The following is a 25009-nucleotide window of genomic DNA, read 5'->3' as shown; positions in this document are numbered from 1 at the left end:
GCACGCCGGGATGCCCGGGGGTAAACCATTGACCATTGCATGGTATATGTTATATTGACATATGTTGATATTTATTTATTTATTTGATTGGTGTTTTGCGCCGTACTCAAGAATATTTCACTTATACGACGGCGGCCAGCATTATGGTGGAAGGAAACTGGGCAGAGCCCGGGGGAAACCCACGACCATCCGCAGGTTGCTGGCAGACCTTGACACGTTCGGCCGGAGAGGAAGTCAGCATGAGCTGGACTGGAACTAGCAGCGGTCGCATTGGATCTTTTACTACATGTGTTGTTCCCACATATCTGCTGAAATCGGATTACATTTGACTGTATATTTTGTACAGTTTGATGTCATTATCACAGTTAATGCAGCCCTGCACACTGTCTATAGGCCTAGGTGTCGAAACAAAGATATATCAATCGTCAATTATGGCAATTGCGCTTTGATTGCAACCGCTCGTATATATCCAATGTCGCGATATTATAACACGATTTATATCCGACCTTAAAAAACCCAGGGTATATAAGCGTAATTGAGAACCATCATATTAAACAGCCGAGACCTTTAGTTAGACGTTACGCAGTTAAACTTGTAACTTGCGACTTCAAACTAGAATTAGTTTACGCATTGTACTGTAAAGCTAAAAGTTACAATACAAACATTAAATTACTTGTAAAAGAGCTGCATTCAGGTAAAGTACTTTATTTTTATAGGCGTATGCTAAAAACCCTTTTCAGGTAGTGAATGCTTGAAACAATCATTTATTTATTTATTTGATTGGTGTTTTACGCTGTACCCAAGGACATTTCACTAATACAACGGCGGCCAGCATTATGGTGGGAGGAAACAGGGCAGAACCCGTGGGAAACCAACTGCAGGTTGCTGCAAGACTTTCCCACGTACGACCGCAGAGGAAGGTCTGCCCACAGACCTTCATCCCGTACGACCGCTGAGGAAGCCAGCATGTGGTGGACTCACTACTCCCGGTTCATTGCTCTATATCGGCTTACCATCTCCCATCGTGAAACAATTGATTTATACACGTATAACCAATGCACTGAATGTCACTTTGACATACATGTACGTGCAGGGCGTACATATCTATATACATATGTGTGATTCCTTTTATTTATATGCATTCCAGCCTTACCTTCTAGCTCTATATACGCCTATCCCTTGCTCGTTTGCAGATCTATTTGGTTAAAATGTGTGAGCCTATGCTCTGCATCTGCTAAAAATGTGCATTCTTGTAGAATTGCGAGCATTTGACTCGCGTGTTTTTTTTTTTTTTTTGTTTTTTTTTTTTACAGGAATATCCATCTGTTTCTGCGAACTTAGCCAGATAACCGTAACAAACAAATCTCATATAATAAATTGATGCCCGTAACCGAGCTGGCAGTATCCGGGTTCGAAATCCCGATTTACTCCGATTTGTCTGATTTACACTTACAGCTGTAAGTGTGCAAAACTATTCAAATTCAATGTCTCAAGAACCTGGCCAATCTTTACATTACCTTTAACTGGCTGCGAAAACAACAACAACAACAAAGACGAATATCTATACATCTTGCCTATATAGGGCCTACATCTAACTAAGAAACTGGCTGCACTAAAAAAACCAGTCTGTTAATATAAACAGAAAATCTGTTTTCTAAGTGATATTAGAATATATTCTGTTATTATGACACAATATTCTGTCATATTCAACATAACGTCCTTTACGTCTAGCCTAATAGAATCTTCATGTTGAATCATGTATATTTTACGGCATACTCTCCTGCAATAATATGCTTGCAGCATACCTTATAGCATCACTCATACAGACAAAATTAACAGATTATTTTTTGGAGTCTGGGAATTTAATCAAGGGAGAGTTGTTTATCCACGGGAAAATGTACGGCAGCCCAAACAGACACATCACAGCAGACTTTATTGTAAAAGAGAAGATTTGTCACTAGAGTATTAGCCTACGCGGTCGCTGCTCCTTCACTTTCCTCAGCTCATTAGCCACATTACTGGCGTGTATATACTTACGAGTTTTTGGACTGACATAGATGTTCTGCATGGGGCCAAAGGTTGACTTTATACCCACAAAAAATGACACTTCCAGAACTAAAAACTGTCCTGGAGTTAACTCGTTAGTAACATTAGAAAGAAAATGTACCCGGTACCTGTGGCTGGGTGTATGAAAGTTATTAGCGATACAGGTAGGGTAACTTTTACACTACCTCTCAAGTCGGCAATTTCTTTCAAATTGTAAATGTTACTTCGTGAATTGTTGATTTTTTCCCTCTGACCCATGGCAACTGATGCTTGCTTTTGTAGCCAATACTCTGCAATTTTTCTCAACTCAGCCACGGCTAGACGTAGGCTACATGGGAATGTATGCAGGCCCCGTGTATAGCTCTACGAAGTTACCACAGTTATATAGAGGCACTTAGCACTGTAAATCGGAATGCTTTGTTTTATTACAAAGACTATGCGATAACAAGATTTACCTTGACAGGTGAAAGGGAACGCGACATCAAGGGTGATTATTTTAACGCCTCCGGCAGATTTATTTACGCCCCACTGCGTCAGTTTGAGGTGCCTGTATGCTATACAAAGCCAGAAGTCCTTGTGGGAGAATTAACGAAAGTCGTTGAGAGTTACCTCCCTTCCTAATAAGACTCAGCGCGCACATTTTCAATGCAGCAAAAACATGGCGTTAGGCGGCCAGGCAACGTCGGTTGGATTACGGGGGGACGAAATCGACGATTTCTCGCTGACAGATGTTGTGAGGGTGTTTAACAGTCCCATTAACGAAGAGCAGGCATGGGCAGTGTGTTATCAGTGTACGCAGTGTTTTATTCGTGGTGTTTCTGAGCAGGAATATGCTGATTTCTGCCGGGATGGAGGGAGGGCTTTACGCATATGCCGGGACGGCACTGTCGCCGTGGAGAGCTCCGGCTCTGGAAAAGCCCATCCAGACAGATCAACAACAAACGGTAAATATATCTTTTTAATTTTAAATTACCTAACCAAATATTTGTTCTTACATTCTCAGAGCTCAGCCTAAAGACAAATGTTGCTGAGCTATCGTTATGAGGCTATGGCCTGACGAGGTAATTGATTATTTAGCGATCTCATTACTTATTTAGTTTTGGGCATTTGTGGCCACTTGTGCAGTTTTCTTTTCCAGAGGGTTGGAATGGGCGTTATGGTATGTTGTGACAACAACAACCCAGTGCTGAGGGCTCTTAGGTTGAGAAAACTGAAACAAACCACAGTCTAACTGTCATCTAAAATTACCACATTAACGAGGGGAAAAAAGACAAAACATGGCTTAGGCCTAAATCTCTAAGCAGAAAAACAAAAGTTTTCCCCTATCAAGACTGCTTTGATCAGGTTGCTCCGACATTTCCATGTGTCATCTGGTTTGTGTTAATTGTGTTGTTCTCCATCAAAGTTTGATTTTTGCATTGCTATTCATGAGCTTGAAAAAAAAGTCGCAATATAGCAAACTTGGATAAATATAACTATTGTACATAAAAAGGGATGTTTGCAATTATTTTGTTAATAACACCAGTCAGAATGCATCTTCTTTACAAATGCAGGAAACAAAAAAGGGGAAAAAATTCAACTGTATTAACAAGAAGTCAAATGTTATGTGAGTTACCAACATACACTAGATAGCAAGACATTGTCCCATGCTCAGCAGCTATGACCGTGAATGGACACAGTCAACCCTTTTGTTGAGGTAATTCTCTTGTAACCTTGAAAGGGGTCTCTGTTTTGGCTGTCTCTTTGATATACATACCTGCATGTCCCTTTAAGATTTAAGAAAAGGAGCGTCTGCACAGCTTAAGGCCTTAACAGCAGTTTGCAGTCGTGGGGGGGTGGGGGGGGGGGAGAGAGTGCTCCCTAAACTCAGCCATCTATGTAGGTGTCTAGGAAATGTCCTCTGCATGAGTTAAGGAGAATATATAGACATGATAGACCCATGTTTAGACAGGAAGCTACAGCAGGGCCAGGGCAGATGGTGGGAACCTAAGATTTGTTAAAAGACCTCACCCCCCCACCGATCTTCCACACCCTCTTTATCACCACCCCAGGCATGTGGGCCTCCAGTAGTATTAAGGTTGAGCAATAATTCTGGCAATTAAGTTTAAAAGCCATTGTGAAAACAACTTAGTACAAGCATTTCTCTTACATTTTGTTAACAGACTATGCAGGAGTACTTTTACATGTACTCCTGAAGTTATATTATTCTTATTTATTAACTATTGAATTATTATTATTATTTATTTATTCAATGTTTTTTTATGTGTGTTGAGAATTATTAAGGTCACCTAGTCACCAGAACGAAACACATTTTCTGTTGATGGATTTTAAAAGTTACTGGTAAAAGTATGTACATTTTTGCTCACAACTGAACACATATATAAATAGCTATATTTACATTATTAGTGCAAAATGATACCAGAAAATATCTCTCTAGTTAAAATTTTAGTTTTTTTATATTATGAATCATAATTTACGCGAAGATTAAGTTTGTCATCAAACACCATTCAGAGAAATAGTTTCTAATAAATAAATATAAACATTACCAATACACTAGATATGTGGTGTGTATTATTTGATGTTCCCAGGTATTCGGTAATAAAGTAATATTAAAGAGATTCACATGCATACAGCTGTACACATGTACTCTCAGGCTGGATAGGTTAATATTAAATACTATCCATGCATGTGGGTATACTGTGAACTTCAAATAGCTTTATATGGTTGGTGGAGCATTTCATGAGACGTTACATGCTTACAGTGTATGGTTGTAAGATATACAATAGTAGATGTTGGTAATTTTGTCAATGAATGAATCACAAGATTGCCATGCAGGGTTTTCATTTAGAATTAGAGGAGGAGATCAGAGGTCCAAAGTAGGCGGCTGAAATGAAAGTAATTATGTCACAGTTACTGTTGGTTTAAAAGATCAGAATATCCAAAGTAGAAGGCTATGGGGACAGCAGTAGACAGCTGTCTGAACCCTGTTACCCGCCCTTTTTGAACACCCTGCCATGATATGCTTGCTGTGTAGTTCTGATGCTTCCATTTTTATATAGATTTTATTTTTTATATTTTTTCAGTATAAATATGTACGGGGGCATTTTCACACCAAGAATTATATACGTGTAGCTCTATAATAAAGTGCTTATTCTACCATGAATTTAATTTCCTTTCATCTAATTACGGAAATATTCCCTATTGGATTGTGATAGAAATCACCGATGTCTAGATTTGTCTGAACTGCATAGGATTACAGTCATGGACTTAAATATTACTTAGGAGAAGAAAATAGACAAGAGCTGTCTTGGAAGTGTAAATTAAATCTGTAAGTTCCAGTTTATACTCTTAATGAATGAATGAATGGTTATGCTTTTAATGAGTTTACATAGTACTGGTTTTTTAAATAATCGAGTGCAAGTAGTATAAACAGAGCCAGCCATGCATGTGACACAGAATCAGTTGTATCAGACATACATGGAAATACACCCAGTTTTTGAGTGATTGAGATAGATAAACTGGGGAATGTGTTACATTCCCTGGGGCTACCTTCAAAGGAGGTCACCCACTCTATTTATTTCAGCTACATGTATGTATGCTGGTGTCTAACCATTAAATGCAGGAACCTTGATGAAGTCCCCCTGTGCTGGGGCTAGTTGCATTACTGGGGTGGGACAAGTTCCATTGATTCACACAAAACTGCACTGAAAATAAGTAATCTTTATAGAGAGTGTAGTTATAGTATTTGACAGTCTTGTCGGCGTTTTAATGGGCAGAAAAGGCAGGCGCCCACATGCTGATTGCCAGACCTTTTATTTGTGCCTTGCTCAACCAGGGCTCTATTATGAAGTAAGGCATTGTAGAAAAGGGCATAGGCGTAGCATAGATACAGTAAGTAAACAATGAGACGGTATCAACTTGCAATGACGACCAACTCTGCACCTGCTAAAGAAAACACTGTTGGACACAGGATCTATCTGCAAGATCTACTGTGTATTGTAACGTATGCCTGCAGGCAAAGTTTCTGAACGTTCTGTACACCTGTAACCATTTTATTAAATCTACATGTAATGATAAAACACTGATCATGCATGTTAAAGTTGCCCATGTTTATTATGGGAGTGACGAGTCCACATTTGCTTTATGGCAGGGACAAAACATGTGCAAACTTCACATTGTGAATGGTAAACATTTGCTATACTGCATAGATGTATGATAATTGAGATTGCATTCTGCCCATAAAAATTTACGACATATGTTTCTATGTGTGGGAGGATAATTTTATGCTGGTCCGACCAGATAATTGGTGTATGCTGAACTAACAGGTGGAGATAGATGTATGTTAATTGTATTAATATACTGTGTTATAAAAGAAAAAATGTTTGACAGTTATTTTATGTCTTGTTTATTGAAGGACTGATAGTGAAGGCATGCTGTAGTCAATGTCTGATGTACATTATTAAAGCCATCTGAATACATTTGTGTGCAAAATTATGTGGATGTATTCCTGACACATAAATCTATGTAAATATGATATTGGACTTGTATGCATAAAGGTATAAAAGATGCATTGAATTGTATGCAACACCTGCTTCTGTTGTTTGCTGCGTCATACAGTAACAGGTATGCAGATCACATATAGATCCCTTGCAAGCAGTTTTTAAATCGACACCCAGAATATACATTGTACATATGTTTCTACAAACTGAGCTGGCCTGCTATAACAGTTGTTTGTTTACTCTCTGCAACATCATTTTCAAAAGAATTAGGATCACATCACCAGTGTATCACCTTGTGGCAGGAGTGCCATTTTAATGCTGACATTGTAGTGCTGCCTCACTGAAACACTATGTCAAAAAGACAATGTATCCCGTCGCACCTTACATATACATATACATGTACTTACTCTGAGCCAGCAGGTACATACTGACACATTGACCCATTGCCATTATAGACTGAGCATTTCAGTCAGGAGATGCGTGTGCATTCACTGTACAGCACCAAATAACTGCCAATTTTTAACTCCTGCGGTGATGCTTTTATGTCCTTCATTTATTTTTTGTTTATTTAGTGTGGACCTTTATCTGTATGTACCACATATATAAATTTGCATACATGATACACATACATGGCTGCCCACTTTCACAAAAATTTGTAAAACAAATTTTTTTGTAACTTTTATAAATAATAAGAACTTATGGTGGGCTGAAAAGAATTTTAAAGACAAATTATGCTACACGTACAAGACATTCACATACAATCATCAAAAAAGGCACACATATACATGTAATAAAGTTATATATTCATTCAGGCAGTAGAAATAGCTGCGTTTATCTCTAGTGATTGATAATGACAGCCAGTTTGATCAGACTCTGAGGCCTAACACTGTGCAGGATCTAAAATTTACTCCTGCCCTGGTAGATAAAGCTTGGGTTTAATGGTACATTTACATTCACATGTGGTGGTATCTGGTTTCCTTGTCACTTTGAGGCTGCCATTATGTACATGTATATAGTACATGGATCTGGTATACATGTATGTATACATGTAAAGTCTGCCTGGGCCTATGAACATGTATTCTGTGAGGATACATGAACATGTACATGTATTCTGTGAGGATACATGAACATGAACATGTATTCTGTGAGGATACATGTACATGTACATGTATTCTGTGAGGATACATGTACATGAACATGTATTCTGTGAAGATACATGTACATGAACATGTATTCTGTGAAGATACATGTACATGTATTCTGTGAAGATAAATGTACATGTATTCTGTGAAGATACATGTACATGTATTCTGTGAAGATACATGTACATGTATATGTATTCTTGTATTCTGTGAAGATTACATGTACATGTATTCTGTGAAGATACATGTACATGTATTCCTGTATTCTATGAAGATTGCGTGTACATGTATTCTGTGAAAGTACATTTACATGTATTCGGTGAAGATACATGTACATGTTGGTTAAGCCAGGGGGTACCTTAGTGCTGTTGAAACACCCTATTCTGATGAAATAAATATTGGAGATTGAGATACAAGGAAAAGATGAGAAAAAAATGTGAAACTTAATTAAAGAGATAAACCTGTTGTGAAATTTTGATTAAATCTGTACTTCATGTAATTTAAAGCTTAACAAAACAGCAGATTTGCTGAAATCTCATGGCATTTCTTGATGCCTGATTGTTAATTGTCATCTCAACTGAAGTTACTCAACTTACATTTAAATGACCCTGCCTCTGTGGAAGGCCTACTTGTAAGTCTGCAATGACATCCTCTCTTAAGTGCTTGTTATTGTCTGTACATGTATGTACAGTTGTACATGAACATGTAAATGTAAGTACATGTAAGTGTAATTCACCATGTATAAAGCCGGGCACAGACAACTTTTGTTGTCAGAAATCAGATTTTCAATTCCCGGTGTCAGGTGATCCTGAATATCGGTTACCCACACACAAGCCAAATTTGTTGTCCATTTTTTTCAGGATTCCAGCAGAAAAAAATGCTGACATGATACGTTCAAGGTCCTGTGACCCCAAAAAATTTTGTCTCATCTTCCATTTTGTATGTGTACTCACATGACATTTCCACAGACGTTGATTGGTTGATGTAAACGACAAGGATCTCAGACTTCCAGATTGCCTACAGACGAGAGAAATGTTGTGACCGGCTCATTTGTTTCTGGATTTTTTGTTGCCCAAATTTAAATAAGCTGAATCCATGGATCAAGTGTTCCAGACTAAGCAATTCTAGTTGTGGTTAGCCACACACAAGTAAATTTTGGGGGTTTTTTTGTTGTCTGGATCAAGAAATCTTAATTTGGACAAGAAGTGCTGGGCCTTTGGCTTAGATAACTAGTTAAAACATCCTTGTAACACGTTATTGTTTGCATATAAACTTTTAAGATGTCATCATGCACAAGTGTTTCTGTAATATTATTTACATATATGTTTACACTCAGCATTTAATATACTGGGAGTCACAATTAACAAAGTTATTAATGCACAAATAATTTATCAGTACATCTCTCTTCTTGTTGAGAAGAACAAGTACCCATTGGTTGATTTGTCGTGGAGTTACAGTCAGTTTGCATAGAAAACACTGCCTCTGTTTTTTTTATATTTGTAATTCTGGTTGTCATTTAAGCATAAATAAACACAGAATATGAAAACAAGGTTATGAAAAACAAAACAAACAAGAAACAAGCAAACAATTGTATCAGCTAGCAAGTATTATTTTTTTTTTATATAGGGGCCTGTAGCTGGGATATTAAAATGCAACTATTTTGGGGTTTGTCTGTTATGAATGTTTATATCAGAATGGCATCCAGTCCATTAAAATGACCAGGGCGTCACGTTCTCTTTAATGATGATAGGTGCCTTACCAACTCCGACACATGTAAGTCATGTGGTAAAACGTAGTCATCAGTGAGGTTGAATGTGGTAAAACTGATGACTAGTTGCAATCATCAGGCCCTTGACCAGTGAGGTCGCAGGCTTGAATGTGGTAAAACTGATGTCTTGCTGCAATCATCAGGCCCTTACCAGTGAGGTTGCAGGCTTGAATGTGGTAAAACTGATGTCTTGCTGCAATCATCAGGCCATTGACCAGTGAGGTTGTAGGCTTGAGTGTGGTAAAACTGATGTCTTGCTGCAATCATCAGGCCCTTACCAGTGAGGTTGTAGGCTTGAATGTGGTAAAACTGATGTTTTGCTGCAATCACCAGGCCATGGCCAGTGAGGTCGCAGGCTTGAATGTGGTAAAACTGATGACTAGCTGCAATCACCAGGCCCTTGACCAGTGAGGTCGCAGGCTTGAATGTGGTAAAACTGATGTCTTGCTGCAATCATCAGGCCGTGACCAGTGAGGTCGCAGGCTTGAATGTGGTAAAACTGATGACTAGCTGCAATCATCAGGCCGTGACCAGTGAGGTCGCAGGCTTGAATGTGGTAAAACTGATGACTAGCTGCAATCATCAGGCCGTGACCAGTGAGGTCGCAGGCTTGAATGTGGTAAAACTGATGACTAGCTGCAATCATCAGGCCATTGACCAGTGAGGTTGTAGGCTTGAGTGTGGTAAAACTGATGTCTTGCTGCAATCATCAGGCCATTGACCAGTGAGGTTGTAGGCTTGAATGTGGTAAAACTGATGTCTTGCTGCAATCATCAGGCCATTGACCAGTGAGGTTTTAGGCTTGAGTGTGGTAAAACTGATGTCTTGCTGCAATCATCAGGCCATGGCCAGTGAGGTCGCAGACTTGAATGTGGTAAAACTGGTGACTTGCTGCAATCATCAGGCCCTTGACCAGTGAGGTCGCAGGCTTGAATGTGGTAAAACTGATGTCTTGCTGCAATCATCAGGCCATTGACCAGTGAGGTTGTAGGCTTGAATGTGGTAAAACTGATGTCTTGCTGCAATCATCAGGCCATTGACCAGTGAGGTTTTAGGCTTGAGTGTGGTAAAACTGATGTCTTGCTGCAATCATCAGGCCATGGCCAGTGAGGTCGCAGACTTGAATGTGGTAAAACTGGTGACTTGCTGCAATCATCAGGCCCTTGACCAGTGAGGTCGCAGGCTTGAATGTGGTAAAACTGATGTTTTGCTGCAATCATCAGGCCATTGACCAGTGAGGTTGCAGGCTTGAATGTGGTAAAACTGATGTCTTCCTGCAATCATCAGGCCATTGACCAGTGAGGTCGAAGGCTTGAAAGTGGTAAAACTGATGACTAGCTGCAATCATCAGGCCATGGCCAGTGAGGTCGCAGACTTGAATGCGGTAAAACTGATGTTTGACAGGTACATAGGGACAGTCTGTGGCTTCCTCTGGGTGCTCGCCTCCTCCACCCATGAACCTGACAGCCATGTGTAATAGAGCGAAACATTCTTGACTCATGACATTATTAAACCCCGATCAATTAATTGATCAGTCTCTAATTGATATAAAACAGGTGCTTTTAATAGCTGCTTGGCAAATGTGCTGAACAGAACATCCTAATTTATAACTTAAGTGAAGTTGTTTTTTACCTTGGTTACATGCAAAATTTGTTGTATCTAATTGTAAGGCCAATAACAATATTTTAGCTCCAGATGTGTCTTGGCATTAATTAACATTCAGCCGCTCAGGATTGACCTTTACAAGTCCTTGTCTGATAGTTGTAACCTGACATTCAGACACATACATGTAGTATATTATTCCTCACAGGTAAGTTATCTTACCTGTAATCAAGATGCTTAAAGCATATGAGTAATGATGTTTGTAAATGTATAAGCCTGAGAACTATAGCTACTTAGCGCTTGTACATGTAATCACACCTGAATAGAACTTCATAACTTTGTTAAAGCAGATATACACATATTTACCTGGGTAAATCTAACTTTATTAACAACACTTGTGTTTATGTGCGTGGGTGGCACATTGAAGATGTATACACTTGATGACCTTTTAGTGTAAAAGGCATTTGATTAATAATGTTGGATTTATGGTGTTGGATTTACATACAGGTACATGTATTATGTTAATATTATTAACTATTAATTTAGTATGTTTCAATATACTTTTTGGAATACCTTTAATGACCTAAAATTTCGTCCATGACTAACTTTGCTCATTTGACTGTATTCTGAGAATTCTGATGATTCTAGAAAAGTGTTTTATTGATGGTTCAGAAGGTTTTATGATATCCTGCTGGAACAGTGTAGGTTTCAGCACCAAATATGACATTTATTCGCCTCTAAAAATGCACTTTGTGGGCGAAAATTGGGATGATTTAGGATATGTCCCCAAGATCACTGACTGTCGCATGCATGTATGTGTATGGAATGATAATGGTTCCTCAGACTTTGTAATAAACATACAGGTACATGTACATGTACTGTATTAATATTATGGTGTGAATGCAGAGAAATAGGACTCCATGTACAAAGTAAGACCCACACATCAGAAGCTGGCATTTTGTCAGTTTTTTGCCTTATAATGTCAAGTGAGCAAGCTTTCCTAGTAAAGCTACATGCATGAATGTCGTATATTTAAGCTTTGATCTAGCTGTGATAATGCATACTCTAATTCCGCAACTTGAAATTTTAATGTTATTTATGCACCTTTTTAATTTGATTTTAAAGACAAGAGACAATTTTATCAGTCTACATATAATTATGTCTTCAGACACCTTGTAAACATGTGATAGGGTCAAAAAAGGTCAGTAGTCATTATCATGCTAAATCATGTTAATGGCAGATGGCCCCTAGCATGGCATTTGGGTGAGGCAGCACTCTACATGTAGATACATGATCTGCATGTACATGTATCTACATACATACATGCATGTGTCAGATGGCATGGATGGAGGCTTGTCTGCTACAAGGGAGAGTCTTGTGAAATGACATTATGCTAAAAATGACATTGTATCCCAAGTTTATGATAACAAAGACATTAGGTGTCGGTTGGAGAGACCTCTACACGCAGATGTATCATGTGAAGGAACAACTATTTCCATGGATATATGATGTACAGCCTTATCTGTCTTCACCGCTCAGTATTGGTATACTGATTCTCTTTATTTTACATTCATAAACAACTCAAGTGAATGGTTGTTGTTATGTGAAAGTGGTCACAAGATGAAAAGTTGGTAACTAGTCTGAACAAACAAGTGATAATGCCTTTGTTCGCTTGTGTGACTCTTATAATCAGAGAAAGCTGTAGAGATCTGAACAAGAAAACGGCTCTGGCATAAAATGTCTAATGATTATGGGGTATCTGGTGATTGGCAGCAGGGTAGGAACACAGCCCAGTGGTCTGTGTGGGCGCCTGACACAGGTGTCGTGTTACCTGACACTCTCCCTGAGGCTCGGGTGTCCCTAAGAATGTCAGGTATTCACAGTGTCATTTATAGGGGCAGGGCTTTTCATGGGAAAATTCAGGACTGGTATACACATACATGCATATATAGTAAAAGTGTAGGGCAAACACCTCTTTTTTTCTCAGTATTATTAAGGCTGGGTTAAAATCTTTACTTTCTAACATGCCATTTTTGGTGGTAATACATGTATCTCTTTGGAATCTCTTCTCTCTGTCCCCCGGGCTCTGCCCGGTTTCTTCCCACCATAATGCTGGCCGCCGTCGTATAAGTGAAATATTCTTGAGTACGGCGTGAAATACCAATCAATCAAATCAAATCAAATCAACTCTTCTCTCTGTGTAATAAATACAGCTCTGTAGATGTTTATGTCGGTAATATACATGTGAATATTGATAATGTATGTGTGCATATTGATGATGTATGTGTGCATATTGATAATGTATTGTGCGTATTTGATAATGTATTTTAGCATATTGATAATGTATGTGTACAGATTAATAATGTAGTAAATGTTTTGAACATGTAAATGAAAATACATTGTATGTATTGTCATTGTGGTGCATTATCATGGTTAGACTTGAGAAATTTTGTTTTTTTGGACATTATGATGAAATTTTCAAAGGTAAAAAGTGATGCATTATCATATTGTAATTGTGGTTGTTTGCCTGGAAGTCTGTTTTTTGGTGGTCTAAGGAACTGAGCAGGTGTTGATATTTCCCGCAACATTCAGAGTTGGTGAATATTACTGGTACTTTAATACATGCATCTTGCTCGGTTTTGTAGTGGTTTTTTTTTTCACCTTAGTTGTGCCAAGCTTAACACAAATCATTAAGTTGCATAATGAATAAACGAAAACTTTTCAATGGGAAATTATTGTCTGCCTCACACACAAATTTACTCATTTATACATTTATTTTTTTTTTTTTATATGAACAAAAAGTTAATTACCATGATTGTGTTAATTTTTTTTTACTCTCTCCATTTTATCTTTGTGAAACATATTATCAGACTTTTTCATCCATTTTGAAAATTTTGTTAAATGATACTTTTGATGGACACTACATTAATTGTATGCTGAACATTTTAATTATTTATTTATGCTTGTGAAGAAACATTTCTTCAATGATGCAAGTATGTGTATCAAAAGAGAATTCAAAGAGAAAATGTTACAAAGGAAAACTTTCATATAGTATGTGATATAGCAGAATTTGGATGGGCTTACAGTAGATAATCTTCAACATTTTGCAGAATATCTCCCTCCCTGTATTAGACAAAATGGCGGTATTGTCAGAATTAAAGCTGATGAAAGTAACACCTCTGTAACATTTTTCACTGCAGTTTAAAACCACATGTAAACTAAATACAGCTTCAAACTTCATATGTCAGAATAGACAAGAGTTACATATAAATGTGGGTGTCAAAACGGCGTCACTAGATTTTTTCTTGTGCATACATGTACATACATACATACATACATACATACATACATACATACATCATGTAGATGTAAGGACAACCTTGTTATTATGTACATGTAGCCGACAGTGACTTGCACTCAAGATCATGTTGAAACAATCTTCAATAAAAGAATTTGATTTCCAAGTGGAGGAGATACATGTACCGTGACATTCTTTGGTTTAAGGATCCAGTGAGTGCCACAATGAGAGCCACTCATACACATACATGCAGAAAAAAAGGTTGAATCCCTTGCCTAGCTGTCAGTGATTTCATGCATCCTAAGCCAGCAGTTGTCGCCTAATACAATTTAATTATGATCTAGCCAGCTACATTTATTTATTTATGTGATTAGTGTTTCACGCTGCTCTCAAAAATATTTCACTTACACAACAGTGGCCAGCATTGTAGTGGGAGGAAATTACGCTAGCTTAGCTATGTATCTTTGAATTTGAGAATATGTAAGGTAACCTACATGTATATAGGTACACTGAACGCGCATAGATACACTCATTCTCTGGCCGGGATATGTAGCTTCCTGTGGAATTTGGTATGCTCTAACTTGACCTTGCAGTATTTTCCCGTCACTCCTAGAGCGTCCAAATATTGATAACCTCTGACACATGTAGCTGCGGAGATGAAAACATTTGAGGGTACATTTTTGTGTGGACACAAGAACATGTACCCCCTCTTTGTCGGTGTTTACTTTTGAATCTGGGCTGTTCTACCCACCTGATAATTATGTCTGGCCAAGTGAACATACGTGTTATTGATTGACTGTATTGATCTGTAACAGCCAAAACTGATCGGAGGTCAGCCGCACTGAAAGCCTCTTTCATTTACGAGATGAGGCTTCAATCCTGGCCCTGGAGTGTGTACATGTTGTGTATTCCCTGGTTGCTATCTGTGTTGGTGGGAAATAATAATAATAATAATAATAATAATAATTACGAGATGAAGCTTCAATCCTGGTCCTGGAGTCTGTACATGTTGTGTATTCCCTGGTTGCTATCTGTAATAATAATAATAATAACAACTAGAATGGATCTGCGAAAAGCAGATCCTAGGCCGGGATCCCGGATCGTATCGATGACGTTTTCCCCTTTATGTTCTGTGTTCGAGGGACACATGTTCCACATACACGGCTTTCAAAGTTTCCATGCGACCTTACAACCGTTTGTCACTGAGGCAGTCGGCCGGTTCATTTGCATTCTCTCGAATAGATCGGCGACCTGATGATCCTACGCTATGCCCAGGAAAAACGGTCGTTCCTTGGCAGACTTAGCCCGCTATTTGTAAGAAATAAGGCAAAAACACGACCAGTGTAACAGCAAGTTTGTACATTCACATCTCAATCCACGACCTGCCATGCACAGACTCACTGCTCCACTGATAGCTCGGCCATCGTTAGAAAGTCAGCACTTGGACCACGGCACATGTCCATATCTGCCTGGCCTGTTTAACGTATAGTAAAGAGGACGAGGTCTGCGCAAAACAAAGCTAACTTTTACTGGTCCACGTCGTTTGCTGTTGTAGTTAGATCTCTACGCCATCTAATAGAATACTGGAGTTACATGGAAACTGGAATCAATGTCATCCCACAACCGTTTCGGGAGATCACGGACAGTGTAGCCGAAAGCATCAGGTCAAATACTACAAACCCAGTCCAGTCCCATCTAACTCCATGTTAAAGCAATAGAATACCCATCTTTTTCTAAGCGAAAAACGGTGTTGTCATTTAAACGCTTCTAGCGAGAAAACTATTGATCGGAGCTCAAATCCATTGACGATTGATCGAAAGAGCATGTCTTGAGCTACATTTTCGTGCAGATTGCACATTTCTAGCTCTTATAGTTCTGGATTAAAAGGCCATTGAAATTACGTAACTTTTTTCAGTTTTTTTGCTAATATCTCAAAAAGTTACACAGATATGCAAAAAATACAAGCAGATTCAGAATCAGCAGCTCAAGATACATTAGAATACGTTCAAAACAATTGAACTTTGAGAACTTTTTGTGACGTCATAAATTCGACCAATAGCGAGCTTCCAGAATTTTGACCGGAAGTGAACCATTTTCGCAAACTTTAAAGAACTCGTAACCTACTAGCTGCATGTCAAATTACAAAATGATCCGTTCAGTGGTTCTGGAGAAGAAGATTTTTAAAGATTTTACACAAAATCCAATATGGCGGCCGAACCACGTGACATGAAAAAAAAATTGAGAATTTATCCCTGGAAAATCTCCGCCAGATTGTGTGTGCAAAATTTGAGACCTCTATGGTGAACAGTAAAAAAGTTTCCTTGCTAACAATGTCGGTGAAAAAAAAAAAATAATAATAATAAGAAACTAGAATGGATCTGCGAATAGCAGATCCTAGGCCGGGATCCCGGATCTGATCGATGACGTTTTCCCCTTCATGTTCTGTGTTCGAAGGACACATGTTCCATATACACGGCTTTCAAAGTTTCCATGCGACCTTACACCGTTTGTCACTGAGGCAGTCGGCCGGTCATATGCATTCCCTCGAATAGATCAGCGACCTTGATGATTCTACGCTATGCCCAGTGAAAAACGGTCGTCCCTTGGCAGACTTAGCCCGCTATTTGTAAGAAATAAGGCAAAAACACGACCAGTGTAACAGCAAGTTTGTACATTCACATCTCAATCTACGACCTGCCATGCACAGATTCACAGCTCCACTGATAGCTCGGCCACCGTTAGAAAGTCAGCACTTATAGCAGGGCACATGTCCATATCTGTCAATCACCCTGGCCTGTTTAACGTATAGTAAAGAGGACGAGGTGTGCGCAAAACAAAGCTAACTTTTACAGGTCCACGTCGTTTGCTGTTGAAGTTAGATCTCTACGCCATCTAATAGAGTACTGGAGATAGATGGGAACTGGAATCAATGTCATCCCACAACCGTTTCGGGAGATCACGGACAGTGTGGCCGAAACATCAGGTCAAATACTACAAACCCAGTCCAGTCCCAATCTAACTCCATGTTAAAGCAATAGGATTCCCATCTTTTTCTAAACAAAAAACGGTGTTGTGATTTAAACGCTTGTAGCGAAAAAACTATTGATCGGAGCTCAAATCTGTTGACGAATGCTCGAAAGAGCATGTCTTGGGCTACAATGTCGTGCAGGTTGCACATTTCTAGCTGTCATAGTTCTCGAGTTACAGGTCATTGAACTTACGTCTATTTTTTTACTTTTTTGCTTATATCGCAAAAAGTTACACAGATATACAAAAAACACAAGCAGATTCGGAATCAGCAGCTCAAGATACACCAGAATGTGTTCAGAACATTTGAACTTTGAGAACTTTTTGTGACGTCACAAATTCGACCAATAGCGAACTTCCAGAATTTTGACCGGAAGTGAACCATTTTCGCAAACTTTAAAGAACTCGTGACTTACTAGCTGCATGTCAACTTTCAAACTGATCGGTTCAGTGGTTCTTGAGAAGAAGATTTTTAAAGATTTTACACAAAATCCAATATGGCGGCCGAACCACGTGACATAGCAAAAAAGTTGAGAATTTGTCCCGAGGTATTCACCGCCAAAATATGTGTGCAAAATTTCAGACCTGTATGTTGAACGGTAAAAAAGTTTCCATGCGAACAAAGTCGGTGAAAAAAAAAATAATAATAATAATAATAATAATAATAATAACTAGAATGGATCTGCGAATAGCAGATCCTAGGCCGGGATCCCGGATCGGATCGATGACGTTTTAACCTTTATGTTCTGTGTTCGAAGGACACATGTTCCACATACACGGCTTTTAAAGATTTCATCCGACCTTACACCGCTTGTCACTGAGGCAGTCGGCCGGTCATTTGCATTCCCTCGAATAGATCGGCGACCTTAATGATGCTACGCTTTGTCCAGTGAAAAACGGTCGTTCCTTGGCACACTTAGCCCGCTATTTGTAAGAAATAAGGCAAAAACACGACCAGTGTAACAGCAAGTTTGTACATTCACATCTCAATCCACGACCTGCCATGCACAGACTCACTGCTCCACTGATAGCTCGGCCATCGTTAGAAAATCAGCACTTGGACCACGGCACATGTCCATATCTGTCAATCACCCTGGCCTGTTTAACGTATTGTAAGGAGCACGAGGTCTGCGCAAAACAAAGCTAACTTTTACAGGTCCACTTCGTTTGCTGTTGTAGTTAGATCTCTACGCCATCTAATAGAGTACTGGAGTTAGATGGGAACTAGATTCAATGTCATCCTACAACCGTTTCGGGAGATCACGGACAGTGTAGCCGAAAGCATCAGGTCAAATACTACAAACCCAGTCCAGTCCCCATCTAACTCCATGTTAAAGCAATAGGATTCCCGTCTTTTTCTAAACAAAAAACGGTGTTGTCATTTAAACGCTACTAGCAAAAAAACTATTGATCGGAGCTCAAATCTGTTGACGATTGATCGAAAGAGCGTGTCTTGGGCTACAATTTGGTGCAGGTTGCACATTTCTAGCTGTCATAGTTCTCGAGTTACAGGTCATTGAAGTTACGTCACTTTCTTGAGTTTTTTGCTTATATCGTAAAAACTTACACAGATATGTAAAAAATGCAAGCAGATTCGAAATCAGCAGCTCAGGATACATCAGAATACGTTCAGAACATTTGAACTTTGAGAACTTTTTGTGACGTCATAAATTCGACCAATGGCGAACTTCCAGAGTTTTGACCGGAAGTGAACCATTTTCGCAAACTTTAAAGAACTCGTGACCTACTAGCTGCATGTCAAATTTGAAAATGATCGGTTCAGTGGTTCTTGAGAAGAAGATTTTTAAAGATTTTACACAAAATCCAATATGGCGGCCGAACCACGTGACATAGCCAAAAAAAAAAAAAATATACCCCTAGATAATCTCCACAAAATTATGTGTGCAAAATCTTGAATTTCTGTCTTGAACGGTGTTTGAGTTCTGCTGCTAACAAAATCGAAAAAAAAAAAATAATAATAATAATAATAATAATAATAAGAAAAAAACAGAACAATAACAAAAGGGATCCCGTTCGGGAGAACGGGATCCCTAATAATAAGAAAAAACAGAACGATTACAATAGGGATCCCGTTCGGGAGAACGGGATCCCTAAAAACAGAACGATTACAATAGGGATCCCGTTCCGGAAGAACGGGATCCCTAATAATAATAATTTATTTCATTTATATAATAATTTATCTTCTGAGAGAGATCAAATGGTTACAAAGTAATCCAATCCCAACTGGAAGTACATTGCTACAGTGAACATGTATGGTATCGTGGATTGAGAAAAGTAGTCTTGGGGCCTGATTCTGATAAGGATTCCATGAAGCTATTTTTTCATGAGGGTTAAAATATAGAGGGAAAAACACTTGTCTTGTCTATAACTGTTTTTCCCCAGTGGTCCCCCTAACAAACAGTTAAATTTAAACATACATGTAATTCATGAAACTCTTTAACTGTACATGTAGCACAAAGTACAGTTTATACAATGAGGTTAAGACAGTGAGAGGTAATTCCCTGACCAGTTAAGACACAGGTTATAGACCTTCATCTCATGAGCTGCTGTTGTCAGAAACTGCATGCTGCTTCATAGTAAATCCCACATCACACGAGAAGCAACATAATAAATCCCACATCACACGAGAAGCAACATAGTAAATCCCACATCACACGAGAAGCAACATAATAAATCCCACATCACACGAGAAGCAACATAGTAAATCCCACATCACACGAGAAGCAACATAATAAATCCCACATCACACGAGAAGCAACATAATAAATCCCACATCGCACGAGAAGCAACATAATAAATCCCACATCACACAAGAAGCAACATAATAAATCCCACATCACACGAGAAGCAACATAGTAAATCCCACATCACACGAGAAGCAACATAATAAATCCCACATCACACGAGAAGCAACATAATAAATCCCACATCACATGAGAAGCAACATAATAAATCCCACATCACACGAGAAGCAACATAGTAAATCCCACATCACACGAGAAGCAACATAATAAATCCCACATCACACGAGAAGCAACATAATAAATCCCACATCACATGAGAAGCAACATAATAAATCCCACATCACATGAGAAGCAACATAATAAATCCCATGTCACATGAGAAGCAACATAATAAATCACACATCGCATGAGAAGCAACATAATAAATCCCACATCACATGAGAAGCAACAAAGGCGTTAATGATGAAGATATAAATTTGTGGGAGATCCAGAATAGTAATTAAGTTACTGCAAATGTTCGTGTACATACATGTATGAAATATTTTTGGTTTCATTTTCATTATCTTTAAATAGCTCTAATTGTAGACATTGTTTCGTAATTGTAGTTGGGTGTTTTCCATGAAATTTCATACATACTCATTGATGGCAGGACCAACATTATGGTGTCACCCCCCCCCCCCCCCCCCCCAAAAAAAAATTCTACGTACAGTACTAATGTAGCTGTTAGAATTCCTACAGTATGAATGCACCTTGTAATAAACTGGGTAAATGTTTTACATTACGTTTGTGCCCTGTATGTACATAATGGCCCAGTTTCTCAAAGCCGCGTACAACATTTTTATGTCATACATTTGTCTTACGATATTTTATACGTCACTATTACCGTACCATTGTCCTATGTGTGTGATTATCGTACATGTACATGTAAGACATCTTTCTGACACTGGGCCCAGATGAATATTCTCAGATAATATTTGGTCAGTGGATTGTACCTGGGACTAGTATATGATAGTCCACACATACGTCCACACCCAAGTTGACACAGTTTAGTAGACATTCTCTGTGAAATGCTGTACTCTCTACACCTTGTGTATGTGTGACAGTCTTGCAAATGAAGATAGCCGAATTCAACATTCAGATATAACATACATGTATGTACATGAACCTGTGTCCAGGTGCTGATATTATTCAATTGAAAACTAATTCATGAATAATTAATCCCGTAGCAGTTGTGCGCATTTGTGCAAATTAATGGAGTAATTGTCCAAGATGGAGACGTACAGAGCTCACACCTTGGGTCAATGTTATCTCTTGTGTTGCCAAGTTGTGTTTATAAACACAGTATGTTTAAACATCAAACAAAGTCTTTCATTGATCAGTTTGTGAAATAAGAGTACATTTAAAAGGATATTTCAAAGTGAAGGTTAAACCCCATAAATATTGTCAAGTGAAAGGTGAAAATTGTAACCCACAAGATTTGAAGTGTTGACTAAGTTATTCTTTCCACCTTGGCTTTCCCAAGAAAAATGTTTGTGGTGACTTTTCATTGTAATGTTATGGAATGTTTATGTTAAAGGGTGTTGAAAATCTTATATAAATTGATTTTTTTGGGGGGATAAAGTTTTTTTGAGCATATACAAGACATTAAAATGTACACTGTAATTCATGAATACCTGCTCCTTATCATTTCACTCAGCTGGGATTGGAACGTCATAAAACAGAATGTTTCGTTTTTGACATCATGGCGTCAGGGTGTGTAATAACAAAACATGATATCGAACCGAGCCAGTGAGATATCACTTTTTATCAGTGAAGGAAATCCTGACATTTCACCTTTACATGTATATAAATAGCGAAAAATATTGTTACATGTTGTTTAAAATATGTACTATATGTATGTGTGTATGATTACATTTGTTTAGTTGTATACTGTCATGACTTCATGAACGTCATGTCTTTGTTGGACAGACTCTACCTGTAGTACCAGACTCTACTGCATGTACATTTAGGGGCGCCCCTCCGTCGTGTCTGTGGCTGAGTGGTCATTGTGCTCGCACAGCACAATTACTCAGGAGCCACTCACCAATGCAATTATAAGTGTATTTATGAGTGGCAGAAAACACCAATTAAGTAAATAAAATAAAAAAGTACTACATGGATATATTTATGCCTCACTGTCCAGATATTGCCTTTTCATTTTTTTAAGAATGTCTTCTACGTACTACTGATTTTTAATTGATTTCCCTTTTATCTGTCATTGCAGATGGTGACAAAAAGAACAGCAGTACGTGTAGATCATATCAGAAGGTGAGCTGTTTTCTGATTATTGTAGATATGAGGAAAGAGAGTTTTGTAGTTGCTTCATTTATGGGTAAGGTGAGCTGATTTCTGACTATTGTACATACACGTATGAGGAAAGAGAAAATTTTTTATGTAAAGCTGCTTCATTTATAGGTGAAAGTACATATACCTGTATACATGTACAGTGAGGTGTAGACAAAGTATTGACTTGATTTTTCCTGTTTATTCTTGGCTATACCATATCCTGACATATCCCAGACAGCAGACAAAGGTCATTTTATCATACTGTACAATCTATACCTACAAACAGGCAATTTCTGTATATGAAATATCGGTATATTAACATTCATCAGACACTGTAATCAGAATAATATCTTGTTAAATTGGTTTAAGGTTAATCTTGCTGAACATATATTAAAACAATTTTGGCTGAACTGTTAAGCAGAAATTTAATTTACACATGACAGGGTTTTTTATTTAAAATTGGAGAAGGAGGTCAGAGTTCAAAACTAGGTGGCTGAATTGAAAGTAATTATGTCAGAATTACTATTGATTTAAATTGTAAGAATATTCAAAGTAGGTGGCTAAGGGGACGGCAGTAGACAGCTGTCTGCAGCCTGCTACTTGCCCTTTTTGAACACCCTGAATATGTAGACATACATTTATTAGTATTTAATCACTGAAAAACATAAAAATAAAAAAGAAACAGGTCTTTAACTGTTGTACGAATTCTTACACGTACATGTACTTCACCTTTACATATGATATATTAAACTTATTGTCATTTTAGAATTTAATGAAGATTTCGTCTTCAACATGCCTGTATTTCATTAAGTGTGGTTTGGCTGAAAATTCAATTTAAAACTAGCCAGAGGGTAGACAGTAACCAACTAGTGGGTGTGGCTTATTATCAACATGTACAGACTAGAAACTGAAATGGTTAATCTGCTCTGAGAATTGTAAGCCTAGGCAGTGCGCTGACTATTAAAAATGGAATGTTGTATAATGAGAAAAAGAGAAAAATAAAAACAAGACAAAAAAAAAAACTACAACAAAAAAACCCACAGAGAAAAGCTGTCGAGTGAGCTGGCGTAATTAGCAAAACAAAACCGCAAGTATATTTGACTAGGAAAGCTGTGGGGTTGATAAGAGTACATAGGTTTACGGTATGGACTATGCATGTACATTACATGTACATGCAAGAACTGTAGGCTACCTGTCAGTCCTGTGGTTTGCTTGATTAGAACATGGGTTTATTTGTTCCTGTAATGTTTGAGTACATGCATAAAATGCGCCAAATATAACATGTACATTAGTAGGCACTACTAATGCTTGTGTACTTTATGGCTTTAATATTTCACTTATACGATGGTGGTCAGCATATTATGGTGAGAGGAAACCGAGCAGACCCTAGGGGAAACCCACAACCATCCGCAGGTTTTTGCCGGCCTCCCTACTTATGGCCAGAGAGGAAGCCAGCCTGAGCTGGACTTGAACTCACAGCGACTGCAGTATGGCAATACTCACAGACAGGCAATATAATATAGGTGCAGTACTGTAGAGTATTTTAAAGTGTACATTGGGCTTGCACAGGTACAGGCTGTATGGTATAGGTGCAGTACTGTAGAGTATTTTAAGGTGTGCATTGGTTTTGTACAGGTACAGGATGTATGGTATAGGTGCAGTACTGTAGAGTATTTTAAAGTGTGCATTGGTCTTGCACAGGTACAGGCTGTATGGTATAGGTACAGTACTGTAGAGTATTTTAAATTGTACATTGGTCTTGCACAGGTACAGGCTGTATGGTATAGGTGCAGTACTGTAGAGTATTTTAAAGTGTGCATTGGTCTTGCACAGGTACAGGCTGTATGGTATAGGTACAGTACTGTAGAGTATTTTAAATTGTACATTGGTCTTGCACAGGTACAGGCTGTATGGTATAGGTGCAGTACTGTAGAGTATTTTAAAGTGTGTATTGGTCTTGTACAGGTACAGGTAGTATGGTATAGGTGCAGTACTGTAGAGTATTTTAAAGTGTACATTGGGCTTGCACAGGTACAGGCTGTATGGTATAGGTGCAGTACTGTAGAGTATTTTAAGGTGTGCATTGGTTTTGTACAGGTACAGGATGTATGGTATAGGTGCAGTACTGTAGAGTATTTTAAAGTGTGCATTGGTCTTGTACAGGTACAGGCAGTATAGTATAGGTGCATTAGTGTAGAGTATTTTAAAGTGTGTATTGGTCTTGCACAGGTACAGGCAGTATGGTATAAGTGCAGTACTGTAGAGTATTTTAAAGTATGCATTGGTTTTGTACAGGTACAGGCTGTATGGTATAGGTGCAGTACTGTAGAGTATTTTAAAGTGTACATTGGTCTTGTACAGGTACAGGCAGTATAGTATAGGTGCATTACTGTAGAGTATTTTAAAGTGTGTATTGGTCTTGCACGGGTACAGGCAGTATGGTATAGGTGCAGTACTGTAGAGTATTTTAAAGTGTGCATTTGTCTTATACAGGTACATGCAGTATAGTATAGGTGTAGTACTGTAGAGTATTTTAA

At 38.4% G+C, this 25009-nt stretch overlaps 1 protein-coding gene across 1 annotated transcript in view; it reads left to right on the top strand.

Moving 5' to 3' along the window:
- Nucleotides 1–2704: 2704 nt before the first annotated feature.
- LOC135465992 (protein spire homolog 1-like) overlaps nucleotides 2705–25009 on the top strand; it is a 70719-nt gene continuing 48414 nt past the window's right edge. Inside the window, exons 1-2 of the mRNA XM_064743375.1 lie at nucleotides 2705–2990; nucleotides 22411–22454. Of these exons, the coding sequence (XP_064599445.1) occupies nucleotides 2705–2990; nucleotides 22411–22454 (330 nt within the window). The remainder of the gene's footprint in view (nucleotides 2991–22410; nucleotides 22455–25009) is intronic.

The sequence above is a fragment of the Liolophura sinensis genome, chromosome 5 (genome assembly GCF_032854445.1).
Source record: "Liolophura sinensis isolate JHLJ2023 chromosome 5, CUHK_Ljap_v2, whole genome shotgun sequence".
NCBI lineage: Eukaryota > Metazoa > Mollusca > Polyplacophora > Chitonida > Chitonidae > Liolophura > Liolophura sinensis.
This window is presented reverse-complemented; position numbering and strand designations above follow the sequence as displayed.